Source organism: Sinocyclocheilus grahami, unplaced genomic scaffold (genome assembly GCF_001515645.1).
Source record: "Sinocyclocheilus grahami isolate Dianchi unplaced genomic scaffold, SAMN03320097.WGS_v1.1 scaffold382.1, whole genome shotgun sequence".
Taxonomy (NCBI): Eukaryota; Metazoa; Chordata; class Actinopteri; order Cypriniformes; family Cyprinidae; genus Sinocyclocheilus; species Sinocyclocheilus grahami.
The window spans coordinates 1,417,231-1,443,688 of NW_015505561.1; the positions used below are offsets into that span (position 1 = coordinate 1,417,231).

General features: G+C 35.6%; 1 protein-coding gene across 1 annotated transcript in view; it reads left to right on the top strand.

The window, feature by feature from the left end:
• LOC107549838 (glutamate receptor ionotropic, kainate 5) overlaps nucleotides 1-26,458 on the top strand; it is a 104,479-nt gene that overhangs the window by 61,510 nt on the left and 16,511 nt on the right. Inside the window, exons 8-16 of the mRNA XM_016231009.1 lie at nucleotides 5,231-5,396; nucleotides 6,969-7,147; nucleotides 7,479-7,532; nucleotides 10,792-10,953; nucleotides 11,603-11,755; nucleotides 13,198-13,302; nucleotides 13,714-13,821; nucleotides 18,280-18,483; nucleotides 23,909-24,022. Coding sequence (XP_016086495.1) covers nucleotides 5,231-5,396; nucleotides 6,969-7,147; nucleotides 7,479-7,532; nucleotides 10,792-10,953; nucleotides 11,603-11,755; nucleotides 13,198-13,302; nucleotides 13,714-13,821; nucleotides 18,280-18,483; nucleotides 23,909-24,022 — 1,245 coding nt within the window. The remainder of the gene's footprint in view (nucleotides 1-5,230; nucleotides 5,397-6,968; nucleotides 7,148-7,478; nucleotides 7,533-10,791; nucleotides 10,954-11,602; nucleotides 11,756-13,197; nucleotides 13,303-13,713; nucleotides 13,822-18,279; nucleotides 18,484-23,908; nucleotides 24,023-26,458) is intronic.

Sequence of the window (26,458 nt, forward strand, 5' to 3'; positions counted from 1 at the left end):
CACAAAAAAGCCAAGAACACGGCTAAAGAAAGAAAAAAATAGTGTCAATTTTTAATTCAAGTTTGCTTTAACCATTGGACTGAAATGGACCGATAACACACACTCACAGCATGTGAATGTAACAGGATAAAAGATTTTCATTTGATGCGAAATGAATTACATACCCATGTCACACATGCACAGTGCCCTGAACATTTCAATGCAACACAGTTCAAAAGCAAGCAAGAAAAAAAATCTTTTCATCTAAATATACACCCTGTGTGCTCTCTCTCCCTCGTTCTTGTGTAGAATTAGAGCAGCAATCTCCTGTAGGCAGAGCATAAATCTGTGTTGTGCTTATTGATGTAATTAATCAAAAAGAGCTTTGCATTGACTCCTAATTTGATATATCATCTAGGAACAGGACACAGAACTGGACGGTGTCCAAGACGTTGGCTTTTTCTCTGCCCGCTGCATTGTTTATCTCTCTCTACCCTGTCCCTTTCTCATTCAGTCACTGTCTTGCTCTATCACCCCGCTCTCTATCTCTCTCTCACGGTACCTCTATTTATCTGTCTCTTTCTAATAACATCTTTACCCCTCTCAGTGTGTCAGATCCTGCCAAAGGGAGTGGTGTCTGTCATTGGTCCTGCCTCTAGTCCTGCTTCCGGATCCACCGTCAGTCATATATGTGGGGAAAAAGAGGTGAGAATGAAAGGAAGTGCGTTTGCGTATATGTGTCTGTGAGAGCATTTCTTGAAATGATAAATTTACACTGCTCCTCAGCCACGGGACATTATTTCCTGTGTGCCTTTGCTTTGCTGCTTGAAAAGAATCTCCTCCTCTGACCTAATTTCCCGTATTTTCTCTCTCCTCTTACGGTGAGAGATACTGTAGAGTGATATATCAGCCAGGATGATTAATTGGCCGATATCTGGCCGTTTTGGTGCCCACTCAGGCAATTAACAATTTAATATTGCATAAAATGAATGTGCATTTAATTTTAGTCATTTTGTGTACACCTAATTTACTGTTATTAAATTGCATAATATTTATACAGTGTGGTCAGCACTTTTAATCTCAAATTTTCAATATAATTGAAACCTGGAAATGACAATCGTCCTTGTGGCATTTTTTGGTCCAGGCGGCCCACCACCACTTATATATATATACTGTATATATAGTTTTTGAACAGTAAGATTTTTTATGTTTTTTAAAGAATTCTCTTCTGCTCACCCTGTTATTGTAACCAAATTTAAATTAACTATTGGCAAGATTAAATCCTGGATTTAAAGTAATGCTTACATTTTTTTCTTTAATGTTTTTAAGCCTGTTGATTAACATTATTTTCATTGGAGAAAGTGATTACATTTTGATAAAAACATTTTTTTTTCTTTAGAATAACATGTACTGCTGAAGTGTACACAATAAAACCAAGAACATGGGGTAAAGAAAGAAAAAAAAAATAATACACTCTGATAATAATAATAATACACTCTCACAGCATGTGAATGAAACAGGATAAAAGATTTTCATTTGATTCAAAATGAATTACATACCCATGTCACACATGCACAGTGCCCTGAACATTTCAATGCAACACAGTTGAAAAGCAAGCAAGAAAAAAAAATCTTTTCATCTAAATGTACACCCTGTGTGCTCTCTCTCCCTCATTCTTGTGTAGAATTAGAGCAGCAATCTCCTGTAGGCAGAGCATAAATCTGTGTTGTGCTTATTGATGTAATTAATCAAAAAGAGCTTTGCATTGACTCCTAATTTGATATATCATCTAGGAACAGGACACAGAACTGGACGGTGTCCAAGACGTTGGCTTTTTCTCTGCCCGCTGCATTGTTTATCTCTCTCTACCCTGTCCCTTTCTCATTCAGTCACTGTCTTGCTCTATCACCCCGCTCTCTCTCTCTCTCATGGTACCTCTATTTATCTGTCTCTTTCTAATAACATCTTTACCCCTCTCAGTGTGTCAGATCCTGCCAAAGGGAGTGGTCTCTGTCATTGGTCCTGCCTCTAGTCCCGCTTCCGGATCCACCGTCAGTCATATATGTGGGGAAAAAGAGGTGAGAATGAAAGGAAGTGCGTTTCGTATGTGTCTGTGAGAGCATTTCTTGAAATGATAAATGTGCACTGCTCCTGAGCCACAGGCCATTATTTCTTGCATGCCTTTGCTTTGCTGCTTGAAAAGCATCTCCCCCTCTGACCTATTTTCCCATATTTTCTCTCTCTTCTCCTTCCTCATGGTTAGAGATAGATCAGCCAGTCAGCCAGGATGATTAATTGGCCGATATCTGGCCGTTTTGGTGCCCAATCAGGCAATTAACAATTTAATAAATGAATGTGTGAATGTGCATTTAATTTTAGTCATTTTGTGTACACCTAATTTACTGTTATTAAATTGCATAATATTTATACAGTGTGGTCAGCACTTTTAATCTCAAATTTTCAATATAATTGAAACCTGGAAATGACAATCGTCCAGGGCTGGACTGGAACAAAAAAATCGGCCCTGGCATTTTTTGGTCCAGGCGGCCCACCACCACTTATATATATATATATAGTTTTTGAACAGTAAGATTTTTTATGTTTTTTAAAGAATTCTCTTCTGCTCACCAAGCCTGCATTTATTTGATCCAAAATACAGCAAAAGCAGTAATATCGTGAAATATTTTTACTATTTAAAATAACTGTTTTCTATTTGAATATGTTTTCAAATGTAATTTATTCCTGCGATTTTTTTCAAAGCTGAATTTTTAGCATCATTACTCCAGTCACATGATCCTTCAGAAATCATTCAAATATTCTGATTTGCTGCTCAAAAAACATTTATTATTATTATTATTATTATGTTGAAAACAGCGGAGTAGAATTTTTTCAGGTTTATTTGATGAATATAAAGTTCAGAAGAACAGCATATATCTGAAATATACATTTTTTGTAACATTATAAATGTCTTTATCGTCACTTTTGATCAATTTAAAGCATCCTTGCTAAATAAAAGTATTAATTTCTATCATTTCAAATTATACTGACTCCAAGCATTTTAATGGTATATGTATAATGTTACAAAAGCTTTTTATTTCAGATAAATGCTGATCTTTTGATCTTTCTATTGGATCTTTCTTACTGCTCAAAAAATGTTGACTGGTAGTGTATGTATGTAGCCTATGTATCACACTCATATCACATCTTGTTTTGGATAAGAATAAAACGTCAGGTCCGACAATATCGTGTCTTTTTTAATTTAAATCTAGCTTTATTCGCATTGGCCCATGGAAACCTCTATGAACACACTTGACTTGACTTGGCCAAAAAATCGCTTTGGACAAATTTATGTTTTATTAAAAAGTGTTTACGTATTCTACACTCATGGCGCGCGCACACATTAGGATAGGTTAGATGCCTGCCTCCGTTGCGAGTCCCTATCAAGCACTTTACCGATTCAACTACTCTCTTCTTCTCCTCCTGCCTTGCTCTTTGACCGGCATCACTCACCGCAGAGCAAGCCTGATCTTGATAATGCTGCTGTGAAAACGTGGGAAATGCCGACGAGGAAGAAGTTGGGGTGATGCGATCTTTATATCGGCGGAGCAAAATACTTCATCGCTCCGTCTATAGCGCATTGTGATTGGATGGTTTAATCTGTCAATACAGGAGACAAAACAATGGGCCACTGGCTGCTCGCTGTCTCTGCGTGATGGTCCTCGAAGAAAAAAAAACATTCTGTCGGCCCCTTAAGTGCGTCGGCCCACCGGGAAAATGCCCGGTATGCCCGATTACCAATCCAGCCCTGCAATCGTCCAACGATCTGACTATCAGTCATTCTGTCCTTCTGTCTGTAAGGCCTATAAATCCTTCAGGCCTCAAGACGTTTTAAACTATTTGTTAAACTTTTAAACAAGTATTTAAGCAAACATTTGAAGTCTAAATTCTAGCCAAACTTTGATTTTATAGTACAAATTGCAGTTATATGAAATGCTTAGAATTTTAATTCTACTTCTTTTAATTTAAATTGCAACATTCAACATTCTGTCTGGTAGCTCAATTCACTTCAAATTTAAAAGACTTTTTAAGTTCTGAATTGAACTTCTGAATTGAAAATCTGAATCTTCGCACAGCCCTATTGTCATTGTTCACATTTATACTCACCATTATATATATATATATATATATTAAACAATGTTTTACTGAACAAATTGCTTTTTCTTTAAATAAATTACATTCAAATAAAAATGTTCTTAGGGATAAAAATATACTTCTGCTATAGGGAGCCCTTTTACATTAAGGTTACAATTAACAACAGAGCCCAAACTTAAATTCAATTATTATTTATTTTTTTAAATTTGTATGCAAACATGTAAATTGCACATAATGCAGTTTTAAAATTAATATTGAAATTATACAATTTCTATCTGTTGTTGAAATATAATCATTTACACAGTGGCTGTCATAACTTGTTTCATAAAATATTTATTTAAACATAGCCTGCATTAGCAAAAATATTAAGACATCACTAACAGGTAAAGTAAAATATAATGAAGTATATAGTCTAATATTACTCAAAATGCTCTTCTCTAGACTTCATTTCTCTAGCAAATAACGAGCTGTAGACACTGATGACTTGCCTGAGGTAAATGAAAGAGTGCCAAAACGGCATGTATTGTCCGAATTTCCTGAAAAAAATGGAATGATTTGTTTGGTACACATACGTACCGAACCGAAAGACCCGTACCGAAATTTTTCAGTGCGAATACATGTACCGTTACACACCTAATATATATATATATATATATATATAACAGATCATTTGTATACAAAGGTATTGATTACTTTTTTATTAATTTTTTTATTAATTTTTTATTTTTTTTTCCAATCAAATTTTTTTTTTTTTTTAAAGAAGATTCTTATGCGCAACATAGCTGCATCTATTTAATAAAACAATGTAAAAGTGTGAAATCTTATTAGAATTTAAAATGGCTGTTTTCTATTTGAATTTATTTTAAAACGTCACATGCTCAGGTTTGTTAATGGAGCTGCTTCTTAACCAGCTGTTGTTCTGAATCAGCGGTGTTAAAAAAGAGAGACGTACAAAATGTACAGTGCTGTTGGTCCCCTGAGACCAAGATTGAAAACTGCTGCTTTAGATATTGGCATCAGCCATGGAAACCCCCATGCTAGTCAATCCCACAATCTATTCTTCTAAATCTTCCTCCTTATTCTTGTCTATTCCTCTCAGATCCCTCACATCAAGATTGGTCCAGAGGAGACTCCGCGCTTGCCATATCTGCGCTTTGCCTCAGTGACGCTGTATCCTAGCAACGAGGACTTAAGCTTGGCCATCGGTGCCATCCTGCGCTCTTTCAGTTACCCGACGGCCAGCTTGATTTGTGCCAAAGCAGAGTGTAAGTCTGCAGGGAAAACACAGACACGGTCAACTATGAACTGGCCATTCTGTCTTTCTGCTGTTATAGATCACACTGAACCGTTCATTGTGCACAGTACCCTTTATAATTCATTTTCACAGTATAATTCATTTTGTTTTTAACGCAAGTGCATTATCCTTAGGCTTTGTGCCTATTATATTATGTTATTAACGTCTATGCCACCGCTTCAGCAAATTACATGTTTTTATAAGATTAAACCTCTTATTAGCTTTATACGTGTGGATTCATTTTTCTGCATGATGATGATAAAAATGACATTATATTCAACAAACATGTTGGTGTTGTGGATTAGCAGTTAGCACACACGCATTAGTTCATAGTGCGTATATAAGCAACACAAATTCAAATTTGGTTTGCAACATTTTCCATTCATCTAAAACTGAAGAAAAATACATAAAGAATAAATAAAACCAATAGTATGGGATTTTACCATATGTAACCATTTAACTGTTAATATAGTCACGGTTGAAGGGATTGGAAACACTTGAGTACTTCTTAATTAAAAAAGCACATCTGGCTTTCAGGTGATTTTTCAAGTTTTCCATATGAGTAGTGCTATCCAGATTCCCTCTGATCTGAGGGACATCACATTAAGGATTGTGTCAACAAGCAAGCAAACAAGAAGAAATATTAATTGTATTTGTTCTACTTTGTTGACTCAGCTTAGTGAGAAGTAGTTGGCGCACTAGAGTGAAACATATGTGAGCCGTTACGATGCTGACTGCAAGTTGATCTCTCGTGACTTGCTGATGCGAGCAGCTCTCGCTTGATTGGTATGGTCTGGGTAATGGTGCTTTGGTTTTATGCACCACTGTTTACTGCTGTTTGCATATCTGCACTTATCCCATCCTTTTCCATATAATCATCGCATTCTGTGCTCATGTTAAAGTGAAAGCGAGTGTTTGTCTGTTTAAGATGCAGGCTGTAACGTTTGGGTTTGAGTTCTCTGTGCGCATTAGCATGCATGGATGTGCTCATCTACACATTGGTTCCCTACCGATGTGGATGTGTGTGAGAGCATGGATACATGGTGTTTGTTTGGTTTTTTTGAGAAAGCACTGTTTCATCACTTCACCCTGCTGTTATCGTTAGCCATGCATCTTGTTGACTACAGTCCAAAATCAATGGAGTCACCATATGGATTTTGTGGTGGCTTAGAGCACAATGCAGCACAAATTTATGTACATACGGAATTAACTTTATTGGCTCTCAAAGTCACTTAATTCGATAGTCACTGACTTTAATACGGAGGAGCAGGGTGGAAAGAAAGATAAGGTTTACAGCAATTGACAGTTTATGAAAGTTGTTAAAAGGTTTTAGATGGTTACATGACATTTATTTTAATCACAACCTGACATTTATGCTGAATGCCCATTCTGATATACAGTCATAGTAAAATAATTCTAATAATATTTATGAGTTTTACAAATTTTTCACAAACGCCCAGGAATATATGTTGACAATGTTTTTTAATATGCTTGCCCAAATGAGTTGTATAATGCTATAATGGGGTCTTATGCTACATCTCAGGCCTGCTGCGATTGGAGGAGCTTGTGCGTCACTTCCTCATATCCCGGGAAACACTCTCCGTCAGAATGCTTGATGAAAATTTGGACCCCACCCCCCTGCTGAAAGAAATCCGTGATGACAAAGTTGCGACTATTATCATTGATGCCAATGCATCTGTGTCAATACTAATACTAAAGAAGGTATGTGTTCTCATTTAGGGGTCAAAAAGTCAGAAATTAAAATGACTGTATTTTGATTTTTTTTCTGAATTCATATTTTTTCTTCCAATTTAAGTGAAAACAAATATTATATATTTACAGCATATTTTTTTCTAAATACTTAAATTTTGTTTATTGCCAAGTTTAAATTTGATTTGTTTTAAATACCTGATTTGTTGTTTTTAGATTTTATATTCCGCACGACTGAAAAACAGATACCTGCCATGACTCAATATGACTCCACTCAGTAGTATGACTTACAATTAGATTTCTGATATACAACATATCTCTTGCTGTTTTTTCCTCTCTCTAGGCCTCAGAATTAGGCATGACGTCAGCCTTCTACAAGTACATCCTCACCACAATGGTAAACAAACCCCCTTTTTTCACTTTCACCAATGACACACTACCCTTTCTCCCCTTAACCCACTTTCATCCAATAACAGCGACGGCAGGCCTGGCCATTGACCAGCTCATCACAGATGCACAGTGCATGCATGCCGTTTATCATCATCATCGTAGATGAGGTGGATTATGTCCTTGTTTTGAGGTCGCATATGCTTCTGTTGTGAGTTTAGGATTTGAATACGACTGCTACAAGTTAAAGTGAAGTAGGCTAAAGCATTTGACCTTGAGAGGCAAATTTAATCTTGGAAGAGAAGATTTGAGACTGTTCAAACATAATGGTTCGTATGGCCTCAGTAAATGGCAAATATTTAAAACATTTAGAGATTACATTTGATTAACTTGCCGTTTTTATGAAGTTTTTATTTATTTTTATTTTTGGATTTGGGAGGAAGCCAGAGTTCACTCTGCAGTAAGGCAGTAATTTAGCTGAGAGCGTGCCAACCAAAAAAAGTCTAAAGATACATGAATAGGAGTATGAAAGAAGATGAGTTGAATTACATTTTATTGTGAATGTTTTAATTTAGAAATGCACCATTATGGCATCATAAAGAATTTTCTATGTACATTTTTTATAAAGTGTAATAAAATGAAATTCAGTCTTTTTTCCCTTAAAACTGCTAATTTAAACTTTCAAATTCAAGCTTAGCCTTTTATTCATCTGACTTTGGCAAGCTTTTTCCAAAAAACAGAGACAAATGCAGACAACCTCCAGGCAATGCTGCAGATGTATATTTGATTCTTTGGTGGCTGTTGAGTGATGGCTTTTAATAGCAGTCTCTAAAATTAAGTCTGCGTCTTGAATAAGGTCATCTTCTTGTCAGTTTCACATTGTCAGCAATCTAATTGAGAGCAGACGAAAGATGAAAGATACTTGCCATTATCAAGCCCTTCAAAGGCAGTAACGTTATCTGTCATACCTCCATCCATAAACTGTATTACAAGCATCCTCAGGAGAAATCAAAAGGCCTACTGCTGCTGAAAGGGTCAATGACAGAACAAGGACATTGTACGGCTTCGCTTGAAATGCACCTCAACTCTAGAAGGTCTTAAAGTGTTGGGAATTTTCTTGGGGATCAATGTATGCAGACATATACAAGAATTTTCTATGTACATTTTTTATAAAGTGTAATAAAATGAAATTCAGTCTTTTTTCCCTTAAAACTGCTAATTTAAACTTTCAAATTCAAGCTTAGCCTTTTATTCATCTGACTTTGGCAAGCTTTTTCCAAAAAACAGAGACAAATGCAGACAACCTCCAGGCAATGCTGCAGATGTATATTTGATTCTTTGGTGGCTGTTGAGTGATGGCTTTTAATAGCAGTCTCTAAAATTAAGTCTGCGTCTTGAATAAGGTCATCTTCTTGTCAGTTTCACATTGTCAGCAATCTAATTGAGAGCAGACGAAAGATGAAAGATACTTGCCATTATCAAGCCCTTCAAAGGCAGTAACGTTATCTGTCATACCTCCATCCATAAACTGTATTACAAGCATCCTCAGGAGAAATCAAAAGGCCTACTGCTGCTGAAAGGGTCAATGACAGAACAAGGACATTGTACGGCTTCGCTTGAAATGCACCTCAGCTCTAGAAGGTCTTAAAGTGTTGGGAATTTTCTTGGGGATCAATGTATGCAGACATATTGGGAAGCTCTATATGAAAAAATTAATGGGTGTCGTTATACAGTAGGAGGAGTTGGATCCTCCTTCAGCTGCCATATAGATGGCAACCGTTTGTGATAAATAACCTGAAAGCTGCTTTGCTCTGGCAGCAATTGATGGATTCACCAATAGGTTCCCTACTGCTGCTACACAGCTATAGAAAAAGTCTTTGTTGACGTTACCATTGACAAACTCACTGCCTACTGTACCTCTTGGGATTATCCCCTTGCCAGTAAATAACAAAGCACAAGAGCTGATTGATTTGGTAGACAAGGTGAAAGCCATCGTACCCAAGGACAGCTAAAATAGTCCCTTTTTTCTAAAACAATTTGAGCCAATTTTTTATGTTTTCCTTGAACGTTCCCAGTGGGCACCATTTACGTTGAGTGGAATTCTAGCTGGGTTGAATATTGCCTTTAGTAAATTACTATTTATTTATGGATGAGGGTTTTCCCAATCCCGTAGGGAGGAGCAGATATTTGCAAAAACTGGCTGGGCAAATGTAGCTATTTCAAAATCCTGTAGACCTTTTTTGAATGATTTGTAAATATTGAATTTGAGTGAAGCAAACATTTGTTAAATCACTATAAATGTGTGATATAATTGTATGCACTGTAAAATAGTTTTATTATTGTTGAATGTCACTGTTGCATTCATTTCTGTCATTTCAAGATTTTCAAAATCTGTTCATTAGTAATTAAATCGGTTGAAGAATTTGATTGAGTTTACTTTAAATTGATTAAAAGCTGTGTTTAAGTTTGCAGTCACAAAGGGTTGAAGTCACACTACGTCATTACAAGTCAAGACAATATCTGGAGACAAATATCTGGAAAAACGCAGTGATGACGTTACAAAAAAATTCAAACATATATTTACATTTTACTTTTAAGAACTCTCAGTATACTCAGCTTTACTGTGTTGCAGTGTTAATAGTCTAAAACCACAAATTGTTTATATTCAATGATTAAGTTCTCATATTTTTACCAGTATGTCCCTGAACGTCAATAAATAAAATATAAACTATAATCTCTTCAATAACTATTACAGCAACTTCTTTACTATATTAATAATGCTTTTAAATAATATACAGACCGAGTTTTCATTCGTAAAACGGTCAAATTTAAATATTAATACCGTAACGCAGTGCTGACAAGGTGTGTTAGAGAATATTCTAGTAAACTCACCTCAGCTCACGCTAACAGGATGATAAAACAGTGGCCAAACTGGGCTGACTAGCAGTGCTTGTTAACTGTTTGACAAAAATAACAATTTATACTAAATACTGTAATAAGAATGTTGAATTGTCATTTAAGGGGCTTATTAAGGCAAGAATAGTACACAAATAAATTTTTTTATTCACACATGGAAAAACTTGAAAAATTTGAAGAGTTTTGGGGTGTATAAAAAAAATGTGCTGGACTGAAAACGATGCATATTTTAAATGATTTAAATAAATTAATGTGAGGTTTATAGCTTGTTTGTATTGTTTACATTTGATGTTTTGTATTAAATAAAGGTGTTATAATCTCTCTCTCTCTCTCTCTCGCTCTCTCTCTCTCAGGATTTCCCTCTGTTGAGGTTGGATGATGTGGTAGATGATCTGTCAAATATCGTTGGCTTCTCCATGTTGAACAGCAGTCATCCGTTCTACTTAGAGTTCATCAGGAGTCTAAACCTGTCATGGAGGGAAGGTTGTGATCTCAGCCCCTATCCTGGTCCAGCGGTGAGCTTACAAAGATAGACTTACTAAATAATATATGAGAAACATTACAACTCACAAATATATGAATCAGTGGCAATTCAGCATTAGGACGCAAACCCTTTACCTGTATATGAGCTGTTGTGTTACTTGAAGTGTGAGAGGTTGTCATTTTATTAACATTCTTAAATCAAGCAATTAAAACTTTATCTGTCAGGAGATGCATATGAATAACAGTGATGTATCTGGTTGCGTTTGCATCTAAAAATGCTTTTTCAAATTCCAAGAGCCTCCATAACTTCAGTAATTTGATTGACATTCCATTGCATTATTTAAACCAGATTTTGCTGAGATTTGCTTAGATTGGGAAAAACTGCGTACTGTAAACCATAGTAACTACTAAATCTATGGAATAATGAGATGTTATTTCTGCCAGAAGGTTTTTTCGAAATGTGTCCAAGTAGGATGTGTGCCACACAACGTAATTTAGGAACTCCAAGACAGTTGCTGTAGGGCCCTAACAGACGTGAAGTCTCCTTGCCCCCCTAATGACCTCGTTTGCTGTCTTTCTCAATTCTACCTTCCTTTATTCTCTTTTTCTTCTTCTTTCTTTCTATATTCGCCTCGGCGTACCTCTCGTCTCGTTTCTCTCATGCTCTCTCTCCACCTACAGTTGTCATCAGCGCTGATGTTCGATGCAGTGCATGTGGTGGTCGGAGCAGTGCGAGAACTGAACCGCAGTCAGGAGATCGGAGTGAAGCCTCTGAGTTGCACGTCTTCACTCATCTGGCAGCACGGCACCAGTCTCATGAACTACCTGCGCATGGTACGTGTCACCATGGCTACCCCGTTTGCAGCCATTTTCTGACTGCTGCGTTTGATGACTTTAGTGTTTAGTCTTTACAGTTACTGTATGTCACTTTGATGTCATCTCTGATGAGCTGTAGAAGCCTAATCATCAGTGTCCTCGTTTTAATATGGTTTTTATGTTGATGTGATTCTGCGTGCAACTGCTTATTGGCTTTTATAGGCTGTGTTAAAGTCAACATGAAATTGAAATTGACCTTATTTACTTTCTCAACATACGTTCCCGGTCTCTTTGTGCACAGTTTATCAGTGCATGTTATGGGGAAAAAAAATCTTTGTAATCTATGCAGCGGCCCCTTGGCGTCGATAAACAAGATTCAGAGAGTTTATGACGGTTGCTTTTCAATTTACTCTGCAATAAATCGAAACCTTTGCCAATGCATTATTGTGCATCGAGTGTCGCTGAGCATCATTTAACATCATCAAGAAACATTTAGCACAGTTCAGCACTGCGAAACTATGCAGAAAACAGCAATAACAGCAGCAAATGAACCAACTTAAATCTAAAAAAATGTTTATATATATATATATAATTAAATATATTACTAAATTAGTAATAAATTACTAAATTAATAAAATAAATGCAAAATCTATGCATATAGATGACACAAATTACTAATTTAATTAGAAACTTGCTGAATTGAATTCACAGGCCTCATAGGCAACAAATTAATGTTAATTAAAAACAAATTTAATTCACAAGTAGCTGGAGTGCTTAATGGGCTGCCTTTGTCACAGAGCCCAGGACAATGTTCCCAGTTGTCCCGTCCATCGACAGGCCTGATGATGACCAATGCAGTAGGACTTTTATGTCCTCTGTGATGATTATACCGAGCCACGGTAATTTTACAACTGACATTAGTTTCAGAGCAATTATAAGTGTGCCCTTAACACCAGATGTGCAAAGTTTATTGCAACCTGTCTGAAGGCCTGCTTGTATTTTATCATTTTAATGCAGCTATTATACTCTGTGAGATCCTAGATGGTGTTTGTGGTGTCTAGTCACAAGTGCGCTCTTTCATTCATTGTGTCCCTCCATCTGTTTTGCAGTTTGTCCATCACTCCATCCTTTCAGCACTCTATTTGGCACCATCTCCGCACCTCCTCTCGTCCGCCATTCTCGGTTTGTCTCCATAACTCCAAGTGTTTACCTCCCTTGCCAATAATAATGAAAACAGTCATTATTTTTGCGATTGCATTTGGTGACGCCGGTGGAGCAGAAGTGACACTTCACCTTAACTTTCTTAATCATCTCAAAGTTTGTCCTCTGGCTGTCTCTCTCTTTTTCGCTGCCTGCGCTGTAATTTCTACCTTAGTATTGTAGGTCAAAATTAATGCTATTCGTCATTCTTGTTTGTTACCCTTGGTTTAAATCCCACCTCTCTCTCTCTTTCATTTTAGGTAGAGTATGACGGCCTAACAGGCCGCGTGGAGTTTAACAGCAAAGGCCAGAGGACCAATTACACACTGCGTATTCTTGAGAAATTCAAGGGGGGTCACAAAGAGGTAACGTGTACGCACACACACACACACACACACACACACACACACAAACTCATTCTCATGAACACTAACTCTACATTTTATCCGGAATCACGGGAGAGGTTGTGAGGTCTAATGAATGGGTGGTAGCTGGAGTAATCACCACTTCACTCCTCTCTTATTGATCATAGTATTGATCCCTCGCTTCATACTCTTTTATCTCTCCTTCATCCCCTCGTCTTATTCGCTCAACTCGTTTATTCCTGCCTGTTTCCCCCCTGCGAGACCAGACATGTTTTTAAATGGGTCGCAAATGATTTTATATGATTTAGCTCTTTCAGCTTAGATTTGTTCATGGAAGAAGTTTTAACTGTGCCGCCTTTGTTATTAAAGCGAGGCATCTTTTTTCTTTTTTTTTTTACTTCACATGTGCAGATCGGTGTCTGGTACTCCAATAACACGTTGGCTATGAACTCCACATCTTTAGACATCAACACATCTGAAACCTTAGCCAACAAGACACTCATCGTCACCACAATACTGGTAAGATCTTCTCCATATATGAGTCTGTGGGCTTTGTGGGTTTGGCAGCACATAGGCAGGAGCATTTCAGGCCAGAGATAATTGTGAATTATAGGGTTTTTACAAATTTGGCACTCACTTTTACAAGCTTTCCAGATTAAAATCTTGCACATGGGCAGGCAGAATCTTTTTAGTCTTTTAATCTTTTTCTAATTCTGCATTAAGATGTCTTAAATGTTATTATGGGCTCTACAGATGTTTGTAAAAGTAATGCATTATTTAAATCAGGGAGGATATGAGATCATTCAGAAGCCTTGCTTGCTTACACAGAGCTTATATAGTGTAATAATGTTGTTTCTTGAGTTTATGATTGTAAGAAGAGCTTACTAGATTCCAACTTGAAAATCTCAAAACATAGATTAATGGGGTAGTTCCCCCCAAAATGAAAATGATGTCATCATTTACTCACCCACATGTTGTTCCAAACCTGTATGAGTTTCTTTTTTCTGAGTAAAGGGTGAGGGTGAGTAAATGATGACAATTTTAAATTTGGGGTGAAATATCAATTTAAGACTAGATTCATTCATGTCATCACAAAGTAGGTGTTTAAGAAAACCTACGTTGTTCTGTCGAATTCATTATGAAAATGTAATATTGAAGTTAAGCATCAAATCAAAATTGATTTTATTTACTTTCTTAAAGGCATAGCTCGCCCAAAAATTAAAATTATCCCATGATTTACTCACCCTCAACACATCCTAGGTGTATATGACTTTCTTCTGTAAGACAAATACAGTCGGAGTTATATAAAAAAAAATGTCCTGGCGCTTCAATGCTTTAAAATGGCAGTGAATGGCTGTAGAGATTCTGAAACAAAATAAAGGGCATAAATCCATCATGAAAGGTACTCCACATGGCTCCGGGGGTTAATAAAGGCCTTCTGAAGCAAAGCAATGCGTTTGTGTAAGAAAAATATCCATATCTAAAACTTTATAAACCATAATCTCTAGCTTCTGCTAACCTTCTTATGCGCGTACACGAGAGAGTGGTGTTCCAGCGGATGACGTAGGCAAACATGGTGATGAACATGGAAGTGACAAACGCAGAAGCACAGAGGAGAAAGCAAAACTAAACACCGGTCACAATTTAGAAGTACAAAATGAGGATTTGTAAAGGAAAATGTCGAAGGATTTCTATATAAGCCATGAGGAGACTGGTTTTCCTTTGCTGTAAACAAAACTTGGTTCTTGTGAGACTAGCATATTCTCACTGGAGCTTACGCTACGCCAATATCCTACGTCATCCGCCGGAATACCACTCTCTCGTGAATGCGCGTACAACAGTTAGCAGAAGCTAGAGATTATGGTTTATACAATTTTGAATATGGATATGTCATGAAGGTGCTGTGTGTGAAAGCAAAAGTACTTTATTTGGCCTTCCAAAAGAGGACGATATCTGCTTCATCATGCCTATAGCTGATCCGTGCTGGTTTCTGAGGGAATACATCAACTTCGCGCTGTGGATCGCCGGATCGACTTTCACCATGGACGAAGCGGAGTCCAGCCCGGGGTTGTCACATGTGGTTGCCACAAGCCTGGCGGACACTCCTTCGTCGAATCCACCGGCCGCGCCGTTCTCAAGACCGCCGGCCGCGGCTCACTCAAGCCGGCTTCTGCGTACTCTAGGCCGCGGCTCACTCTAGGCCTCCGGCCTCTGCTCACTCAAGGCGCGCGCGGTGTGTGATGCTTTTTCATTGTGAAAGCGAAACTACTTTGTTTGGCCTTCCAAAAGAGGACACGACTAGAAATCAGTGGTTAAGTTGTATTTACAACACTGTTCCAGAACAGTTTAACCCAAATATTCAGATGTGTCTAGCGCATTTTATGGAGGACTGTTTCCTGATCCTGGTAGAGGAGACTACAATGCCAGCCGTTCTGACTCACAGACTGTAAGTAAGTTTTTTTATATTTAAAGAATTTGCCACTGATGATTCAAACGCGAGTTTTTTGAGCAGTGTAGAGTAGCACTTGTTGTTTGTCATTTCTCCGATCACAAATGCAGACATGGTTTTATGTTACGCTCCGGCCGGACACGGCATCACAGTATGGTAAGGGGCGTAACATTTCCGTCACACGCTTGAGGTATTCGGCCAGTCACAACGCACTGGATAGCTGGCCAATCAGAGCCCATGATGAGCTTTGTAAAAATCTACGCGTTTCAGAAAAGAGGAGAAACAATAATGTACAGTATGTGGAAAATAATGTGTTTTTTGAACCTTAAACACATTTCATTACACCAAATACACAAAATAATGTTATTTTTAGCAGCATCATATGACCTCTTTAATATAATGCCGATTGTATTCGTCTAAAAGAAGAAAGTCATATACACCTAGGATGGCCTGAGGGTGAGTAAATCATGGGGTAATTTTCATTTTTGGGTGAACTATCCATTTAATGCACTTTCCTAGTCTTATTGTGGGAAAGTCATCAGTTTCTAGCTCAGGCCAACAATTTCTATACCAACGTTTGGTTTCATTCCATTCTGGTGTATAACAGCCACGTCTCAGCATCCAATCAATTCCAGATGGATAACACAGACAATTGCTTTGCATTTTTCTCCTTTAATTTAGTGTGTCACTCTGAAATATGTCCCATTATGAAAGTAGAGTGGATAATACCACAGAAGATCATAATGTAAATTAAAAACAACAAATGATAGTTGCAATATTTTCTATAGTACCTTCATTGATTGCATCCATATTCACTGCATCATTATTCATTCCACTATCATACAATGTTGCTTCCAGGCAACAAACACATTTAAGCAACTCCTAATAACATACAAATGTATTGGACTGTAATTATTTTAGAAGGTTTTAATGTTTGTATTTGTTCTGTTTAAAAAAAAATAACAATCTCATGGCATAAGTCATCCCTTCATTGTTAACTTATTTGCATCATGTGTTTGCAAAATGAAGAAAATAGGTTTGCTATCCCGAGGTAACAACATACTGTAGAAGAAATAATACATTCAAAACAGGAATCTGCAGCCAAATAGGAACTTTCGCATGTCAAGGCCAAGGAAGCACTGTTTCACTGGATTTTACTGCCATTTCATGGCTTAACACCAATCAAAATGCCACTTCCACTGTATGGTTACTGACTTTCATTGAGTTTATGGCGCTTCACTGTATAGAAACTGAGGCCACTGATGATTCAAACGCGAGTTTTTTGAGCAGTGTAGAGTAGCACTTGTTGTTTGTCATTTCTCCGATCACAAATGCAGACATGGTTTTATGTTACGCTCCGGCCGGACACGGCATCACAGTATGGTAAGGGGCGTAACATTTCCGTCACACGCTTGAGGTATTCGGCCAGTCACAACGCACTGGATAGCTGGCCAATCAGAGCCCATGATGAGCTTTGTAAAAATCTACGCGTTTCAGAAAAGAGGAGAAACAATAATGTACAGTATGTGGAAAATAATGTGTTTTTTGAACCTTAAACACATTTCATTACACCAAATACACAAAATAATGTTATTTTTAGCAGCATCATATGACCTCTTTAATATAATGCCGATTGTATTCGTCTAAAAGAAGAAAGTCATATACACCTAGGATGGCCTGAGGGTGAGTAAATCATGGGGTAATTTTCATTTTTGGGTGAACTATCCATTTAATGCACTTTCCTAGTCTTATTGTGGGAAAGTCATCAGTTTCTAGCTCAGGCCAACAATTTCTATACCAACGTTTGGTTTCATTCCATTCTGGTGTATAACAGCCACGTCTCAGCATCCAATCAATTCCAGATGGATAACACAGACAATTGCTTTGCATTTTTCTCCTTTAATTTAGTGTGTCACTCTGAAATATGTCCCATTATGAAAGTAGAGTGGATAATACCACAGAAGATCATAATGTAAATTAAAAACAACAAATGATAGTTGCAATATTTTCTATAGTACCTTCATTGATTGCATCCATATTCACTGCATCATTATTCATTCCACTATCATACAATGTTGCTTCCAGGCAACAAACACATTTAAGCAACTCCTAATAACATACAAATGTATTGGACTGTAATTATTTTAGAAGGTTTTAATGTTTGTATTTGTTCTGTTTAAAAAAAAATAACAATCTCATGGCATAAGTCATCCCTTCATTGTTAACTTATTTGCATCATGTGTTTGCAAAATGAAGAAAATAGGTTTGCTATCCCGAGGTAACAACATACTGTAGAAGAAATAATACATTCAAAACAGGAATCTGCAGCCAAATAGGAACTTTCGCATGTCAAGGCCAAGGAAGCACTGTTTCACTGGATTTTACTGCCATTTCATGGCTTAACACCAATCAAAATGCCACTTCCACTGTATGGCTACTGACTTTCATTGAGTTTATGGTGCTTCACTGTATAGAAACTGAGAGTGGAATATTAGAACGTTAAATGTTACCTTCGTCCTGTTTTATAGGAAGATCCATACGTGATGCGCAAGGCAAACTACCAGGACTTTCAGGGTAATGATCAGTATGAGGGGTTCTGTGTGGATATGCTGCGGGAGCTGGCGAACATACTGAAGTTTTCCTTCCGGATCAAGCTGGTGGATGACGGGCTGTATGGAGCTCCAGAACCTAATGGGTCATGGACTGGCATGGTGGGGGAACTCATCAACAGGGTATGCATGTCTGCGCATCCATAATTATGCTCTGTGGACACATTATGTAAAAATAGAGACCCTTTTCTGTTACCCTGACCCTCAATGAAACTCTTGGGCTTTTTATAACATGAGTTTTTTATTTGCTTTATATCCATTGGAAATGCGCATTCCTTGATTCTTATTGCTTTAATAAAAATGCAGCAACAGGAATATGATCAAATCCACCAATGTTCAACAAGTAATTACATTTATTATTAATAATAATACATTTCTTTTGTATAGCACCTTTTAACGTTACTTTCTTAAAGTGCTTTACGCAAAAGCAAGCAGAACAATGTAAAACCAATACACTTTAACGAAAATACAAAATAGCACAGATAATCAAGTAAACGCAATCCTGAAATAAAATGTTTTAATTATTCATAATCTGAATAAACAATTATTTAAAGTTGTCAAACAACAGCATTTTTTTTCTAATACAGCTTGTACAATCTGAATGTAGAGTTAAAACTATTTGTTTAATGTAATTGTATGTTCATTTATCAAACGTGTGAAATAACCTTCAAACATTTATATATATTATTATATATTGAATATATTAGACATTGTTCTTTTATAATACAGGTTTTATTTGCTTTTATATCCATTAAAAATGCAGATGCCTTGTGGCTTATTGCTTTAATAAAACTGCAGCAGCAGGAATATGATAATGCACTGTTTAATAACAAAAACTAATTGAAAAAAACATTTCACATTTTTTTTCTACAGCTTGTATAATCTGAATTTAGTGTTAAAAGCTATTTGTTTAATGTAATTGTATATTCATCAAAATGTCTGAAATAACCTCCAACCATTTTTATTCAATATCATATATTGAATATATTAGACATTATTAAATGTAATGTATAATTAATATAAATGTGATGTATGATGTATAATATTTAATGTTTAATGATCAATTCTAAAGCTAAACCACAATTTATTTTTTGCTTTTATGTCTATTAAAACTGCAAAAAAAAATAAAACTGCAGCAACAGCAATATGATAAAGTTACCAATGTTCAGTAATTAATGAAATGTATTAATATTACTAATCTAAATAAAAAATATTCCTGGCATTTTTTTTTTAACAATATCATATATTGAATATATTAGACATTATTAAATGTAATGTATAATTAATATAAATGTGATGTATGATGTATAATATTTAATGTTTAATGATCAATTCTAAAGCTAAACCACAATTAAATTTTTGCTTTTATGTCTATTAAAACTGCAAAAAATAAATAAAACTGCAGCAACAGCAATATGATAAAGTTACCAATGTTCAGTAATTAATGAAATGTATTAATATTACTAATCTAAATAAAAAATATTCCTGGCATTTTTTTTTTAAATCGTTGAATACTGCGTGTCCAATCTGAATTTACAGTTACTATTTGTTTAGTGTAATTGTATGTTCATTCGTGAAAATGTTTGAAGTAACCCCCAAACATTCTATTTAATATATAATCTAATATTTATAATAAATGTGTGTACATGTGTGTGTGTCATACACCTGATTTTAAAAATCAGAATTCCCAAACTAAAACACAAATGTGTTTTTATTAAAAATGTATTTTATGTTCATTTATGAAAATGTTTGAAATAGCCCCCAAACATTCGATTTAATATTATATATAATATAATATTTATAATTAATTTGTATATATATATATGTGTGTGTGTGTGTGTGTGTCATACACCTGATTTTAAAAATCAGGTGTATGATAAAAAATATATATAAATATAAAAAATGTGTTTTTATTAAAATTTCTTTTACATGTTTGAATGCAATTAGCAGGATTTCCACACTGGACCTTTGCCAGCTGATATTTCCATTAGAGTAATGATTACTGATATTAGCGCTATTCGCACTTATGCTAAAAATAATGGCAGCAGTAATAAGAATGGTAGTGTCATTCTATTAACCCCAGGTCTCGGCAAAGCCCTTTTGAAATACGCCAACACACACACATACTAATCAGTTCTTTCTGTGTCTAATTATCCTGTGGCGCTATACCATCACAGCTGCTAACGCTAGTGTGCTGTTGGCACTTGTTGACGTATTGTGTGTGTAAACCATGCGCACACATACCACCCATCTTTCTCCACTGACATGCACTTCAGCTCTTGCCTGTCACCAGCGTTTGATGGTTTACAAAGCTATCTCTCAGTAATCAATTAGCCAGTAATTAAGCATTGATTTTAAGCAAGATTGAGAGATATCTGGGGTACACTTGGGTTTTTAAGCAGAATAAACTGCTATTGATCACCCCTACTGTTGGGGGAACTATTTTGCTTGACAAACTGCAAGCTACTTGTTGTTTCAAATCGTTCAGGTTGACAAAGTTAGACTACTAGCTTCCGTTAAAAGCAGCAGAGTAATTGCATGTAAGTTATTCGGGGGGGTATATCAAAGCTGTTTAAAGGAATAGTTCGCCTAGAAATGAAAATTTGCTGACAATTTACTCATCCGCAGGCCATCCAGGATGTAAATGTAGAGTTTGTTTCTTCATCAAAACAGATTTGGAGAAGTTTAGGCTTCCATCACTTGCTCACCAATGGATCCTCTGCAGTGAATGGGTGCCGTCAGAATGAGAGTCCAAACAGCTGATAAAAACATCACAATAATCCACACCAGTCCAGTCCATCAGTTAATATCCTGTGAAGAAACAAATCCATCATTAAGATGCTTTTAACTTCAAACTGTTGCTTCCGTTGCTAAAATCCACAACAGTCCATAAAAGTCGCCTTTAAAAAAGTCGCGTTTACAAGCAAAAATAGTCCAAAACAAATATGTTGGTGAATTTTGATGTGAGAGACAACATGGGGCTTTTTCTCTGGAGAAAGCATTATTATGGATTATAGCCAGAAGCGATGGTTTAAAAATAAATTGACTCAAAAATGATGAGGATTACAAAAGATCAGTTTACAATATGTATATATGTGTATAAACATAAAACATCAAAGTTTATATAAATAACCTAGTCCAATTATGTCTTTGTAAAATGTGTGCGCGTATATATATACTGTGTATATATGTGTATATGTGCGCGTGTGACCCTGGACCACAAAACCAGTTATAAGTAGCACAGGTATATTTGTAGCAATAGCCAAAAATACGTTGTATGGGTCAAATTTATGCCAAAAATCATTAGGATATTAAGTAAAGATCATGTTCCATGAAGATATTTTGTAAATAAAAGTATATATATATAACCTAGTACAAATATGTCTTTATAAAATGTGTGCGCGTATATATATATACTATATATATGTGTATATATATATATATATATATATACAGTATATATATATATAAACTATTATTATTTACACAAATTAAACTTGGAGTTCTGACTGAAAAACACATTGGCGATGACCTACAGCCAATGAGAGATCAAGATACAGGGCAGCGGGAAGTTCGGGGAGGAGTTATATGAAACGTAGTTTGCGGACCAGTGTTGCCAAATCCGCGATTGCCGCCGGTTGTTTTTTATGTCAGCAGGTTGAAGCAACCCCAATAATGTGATATTTAGGCTCTGGAATGTGAAGTGTACCAGGAGAACCCTGCCAAAAAAAATTGTATTTTACCCCCCGAATGCGATTTTTACTGGGGGACCCCCTCAAAAGCAATTGGGCTATTTTCAGGCTAGTTTTGATTAGTAATTGGACGGGTTTTGTAGCGAAAACCTAGCAACCCTGCACCAGACAGAGCTGTCGGCGATTCTTCCTATTGTGAAGTCATGCAATGTGAAACCCCCTGTCGCCGATCCATCGTGCAATGTGAACACAGCAACAACTGAATGTTACTCCAGGTAGAGTAACGTGTGACGTCTTTGAAAATCGTGCAGTGTGAACTCGGCATAAGACTCCAGATTTTCCAGTGTTAGATTTTTTACCTGAGTTTGTTTGGCTGTAACGTGAAGTACAGTGTAAAAAAATATATTTTTTCTACACTGCATCTTGAAGAAAAAAAAATTTCACCTCTTCAACTTCAACTACTGGCACACTACTGAAAAATGCAGTTAAGTTACTAGCCTGACTATTTTTAGTTACTCTAACACTGTCCCCCCCCTCCTCCTGGAGGAAGGAAAGAAAAAGGGCAAAATAATGCCACAGTGGGCTTTTTTTATTCATTATTGTTCTTTTCCTTCCTCAGGAACTTTCACTCTTGTGCTTTTTTTATGCTCTCCCTCTTCATTTTTCATGCGTATCCCTCATTCCCTTCATCTCTCAAGGGCACAATATTCCCTGTGTCCTCGCTGGAAGCCTGTCTTTACCATCTCTCTGTTCTTAACCATTCCTCATCGCCCCCTTCTGTATCTGTTTCTGCTCTCAAGGACCGTCGCTTTATTTCTTCCCCTCACTCTTTCCTTTTTTCATAGGGCTGTATTGCACTTTTTAGCCCTGTTTTTCTATCTCTCTCCTTCCCCGTAATAAATAAATCTCTATCCTTTTACCCAAGGACTCTCATATCGAATTCTTCCATCAACCCAGGCTTCTTCCAGTGTACTTACATCCCTTTATTATCTGTCCATTCATCCATCCAGCTGTCCAGCCTTGACTTTCCCCTTTTCAATTCTTCTCCCATCTCTTTGCTCCTCCTACTTGTGCTAAATATCCTTTTTCTTTTCTCTGCCTCTCCTTGTCCTCATCAATGAAGCTCAGATAATGTCAAACGCTTTTCTTCTCGAGTGCTTCTTGAAACCAAGGTCAGTGTTGTTTAGCGTGGGAACACACGTTGAGCACCAACAACATGTAACCAAATCACAGGCCTGCTTCCAGTCAAGCATTTTACAGCTGACACAGCGATATGCTAAATGAGTGCTTAGCAACATTGCTAAATTATCACCGCGACAGAGAGTTGATAGTTAGTATCTGTCAGTAAAATTCAGTAAAATCTTGAAGCATACTGTAGGTGTACCGGAAGTCCATCAGGTTTATTATAGGTCATTTTAAAAATACTTTTATTGTTCATTTAGTCTTTAAAATGTTTCAGTGACTGAAACTCGCTTGATTTAATTGGTCTCAAATTATAGAGGAAGTAGATGTGTGTCTGATTTTACTCAAGACTTCAGCCATTTCTATACAAAGGTTTTTGTATAATCTAATCTATGAATATAGCACTTATTTTTGTGCTTGAGAAATCAAAATCAGGGTTAAAATAGGGTTTTTGTTCATGTGTGTTTAAGGTCATTTATGTGCTACTTTATTCCTATTAACTCTGTTATTAGACATTATGGGTGACAAATACCTCTGCAAATGTAATATAGTATCCAATAGTATTTGTTACCTAAAATGTTTTTGCGTGATGCATCTGCACTGGTGGCAAAATGGCTAAGTGCATTCTATAAAACTAGTACACTAGTAATTCTCTCTTTTTCTGTTTGTTACAGAAAGCAGATTTGGCGGTGGCTGGATTTACCATCACATCAGAGAGGGAGAAGGTCATCGATTTCTCCAAACCTTTCATGAACCTTGGCATCAGTATCCTGTACCGCGTCCACATAGTAAGACACATTTTTAATATATTGAATTGTGACTATATTACATTGGTATTTATGTACTGGAAATTATTTAATATGCAGCTAGCTAATAGCTCAAATGAAATGTTTAAACAGTATATAATAAAAAAAATATTAATAGTAATTATTATTATTATTAATAAAATATTTATTATTATTACTGTTGTTGTTGTTGTTTACTTTTCTCTCTCTGAAAACCAGTCAAGAACGTTTCTAATAATAACATTCATTTATAATAAAAACAAGTAAACATTCATAATAATAATAACAATAATCAAACGATTAATCGCGATTAGTCGCATCCAAAATAAAAGTTTTTGTTTACATAACATGTGTATAATGTGTATATTTATTATGTATATATAAATACAAACACATGCATGTATATATTTAAGAAAAATGTTATATTTATATGTTCAATATATTTATATATAATATAAAATATAAGAATATAAATATGTACATGTAAATACATGTAAATATTTTCTAAATATTTACTGGATGTGTGTGTTTATATATACATAATAAATATACACAGTGCACATATATTATGTAAACAAAAACATTTATTTTGCATGCGATTAATCGTTTGACAGCACTAATAATAATTGTAATAGTAATAAGAATAATTATAAATATTTATTATTGTCAATGTTTAATATTGCTGAAATATTTTATTATTATTATTATTATTTTCTCACAGATTTTCTGCACAGTGTGATAGAGGCACTCACACACACGATGTGGTCTCAGACAGTGTTTGGCCAATTAAGTAGAATTACAATGCCATTAAACTCCAGAGAGAGAGAATGACTTGAGGAATGTGTATGAAAGGATCTTATTGATGTGCTCTTTTAACGTTGCCAATTCTTGTCCTTCTGCACACACACAAGCTCAGTTTTGACAGAATGTCTTGTGACAATGTGTTGAAGGAGCCAGAGCCCGTCGGTTTTTGGCATAAAATTCTGGCCTGCCTCCCTTATGCACTGGAAAGAGAACATTGAATAAGACCCGACAGCATCTGTAGGCCAACTGAGCCTCACTACACAGGTGGCACACCGCGCTGATCATTAGTACATCACAGCGTCTGCGCGAGGCTTTAAAATGAGTCACATGCTCCACCTGATTCTCGCTCACACATGCTCCTGTACCGCGTCCACATAGTAAGACACATTTTTAATATATTGAATTGTGACTATATTACATTGGTATTTATGTACTGGAAATTATTTAATATGCAGCTAGCTAATAGCTCAAATGAAATGTTTAAACAGTATATAATAAAAAAAATATTAATAGTAATTATTATTATTATTAATAAAATATTTATTATTATTACTGTTGTTGTTGTTGTTTACTTTTCTCTCTCTGAAAACCAGTCAAGAACGTTTCTAATAATAACATTCATTTATAATAAAAACAAGTAAACATTCATAATAATAAGAACAATAATCAAACGATTAATCGCGATTAGTCGCATCCAAAATAAAAGTTTTTGTTTACATAACATGTGTATAATGTGTATATTTATTATGTATATATAAATACAAACACATGCATGTATATATTTAAGAAAAATGTTATATTTATATGTTCAATATATTTATATATAATATAAAATATAAGAATATAAATATGTACATGTAAATACATGTAAATATTTTCTAAATATTTACTGGATGTGTGTGTTTATATATACATAATAAATATACACAGTGCACATATATTATGTAAACAAAAACATTTATTTTGCATGCGATTAATCGTTTGACAGCACTAATAATAATTGTAATAGTAATAAGAATAATTATAAATATTTATTATTGTCAATGTTTAATATTGCTGAAATATTTTATTATTATTATTATTATTATTAGTGTTTACTTGTTTCCTCACAAAAGCTCACGAATCAAGAACATTTATGATAATACTCATTTATTACAGCAACGTTTTTATTTTAAATGTTTTATTTAAAAATTGTAATTGTTGTCGTTACTAATATAAATGCTTACTTATTTTATAATAATTAGTATCACCATTATTGTTATTATTAAAAATGTTCTCTCAATTATTATTTACAGTGTCTGTTTTTAATCGTTACTGCATAATTTAACAATTCTTTTAAAGAAAAAAGGCAAATAAAACTGGCAACCGCATAAGAAAAATGTCCAGTCAATTTTTACCACTTTATGACAACAGTAACATTTAAAAATATACTGAATATATTATGGGATGTTCTGAACTGCTTACCTGGGTTAGTAACAGTAACCAAGGGGCGGTGCTTAGTGAAGAGTTTGTTTGGTTGAATTATTTCTTTTTTTCCTCTCTTCTTGCATGAAAATCTTGCATTCCTGTAGCTCAAAAAGTAAAGCATGGTGAGAGTAACGGCATCAGTTCTCTGAGAAGGCATGAATTGATGAA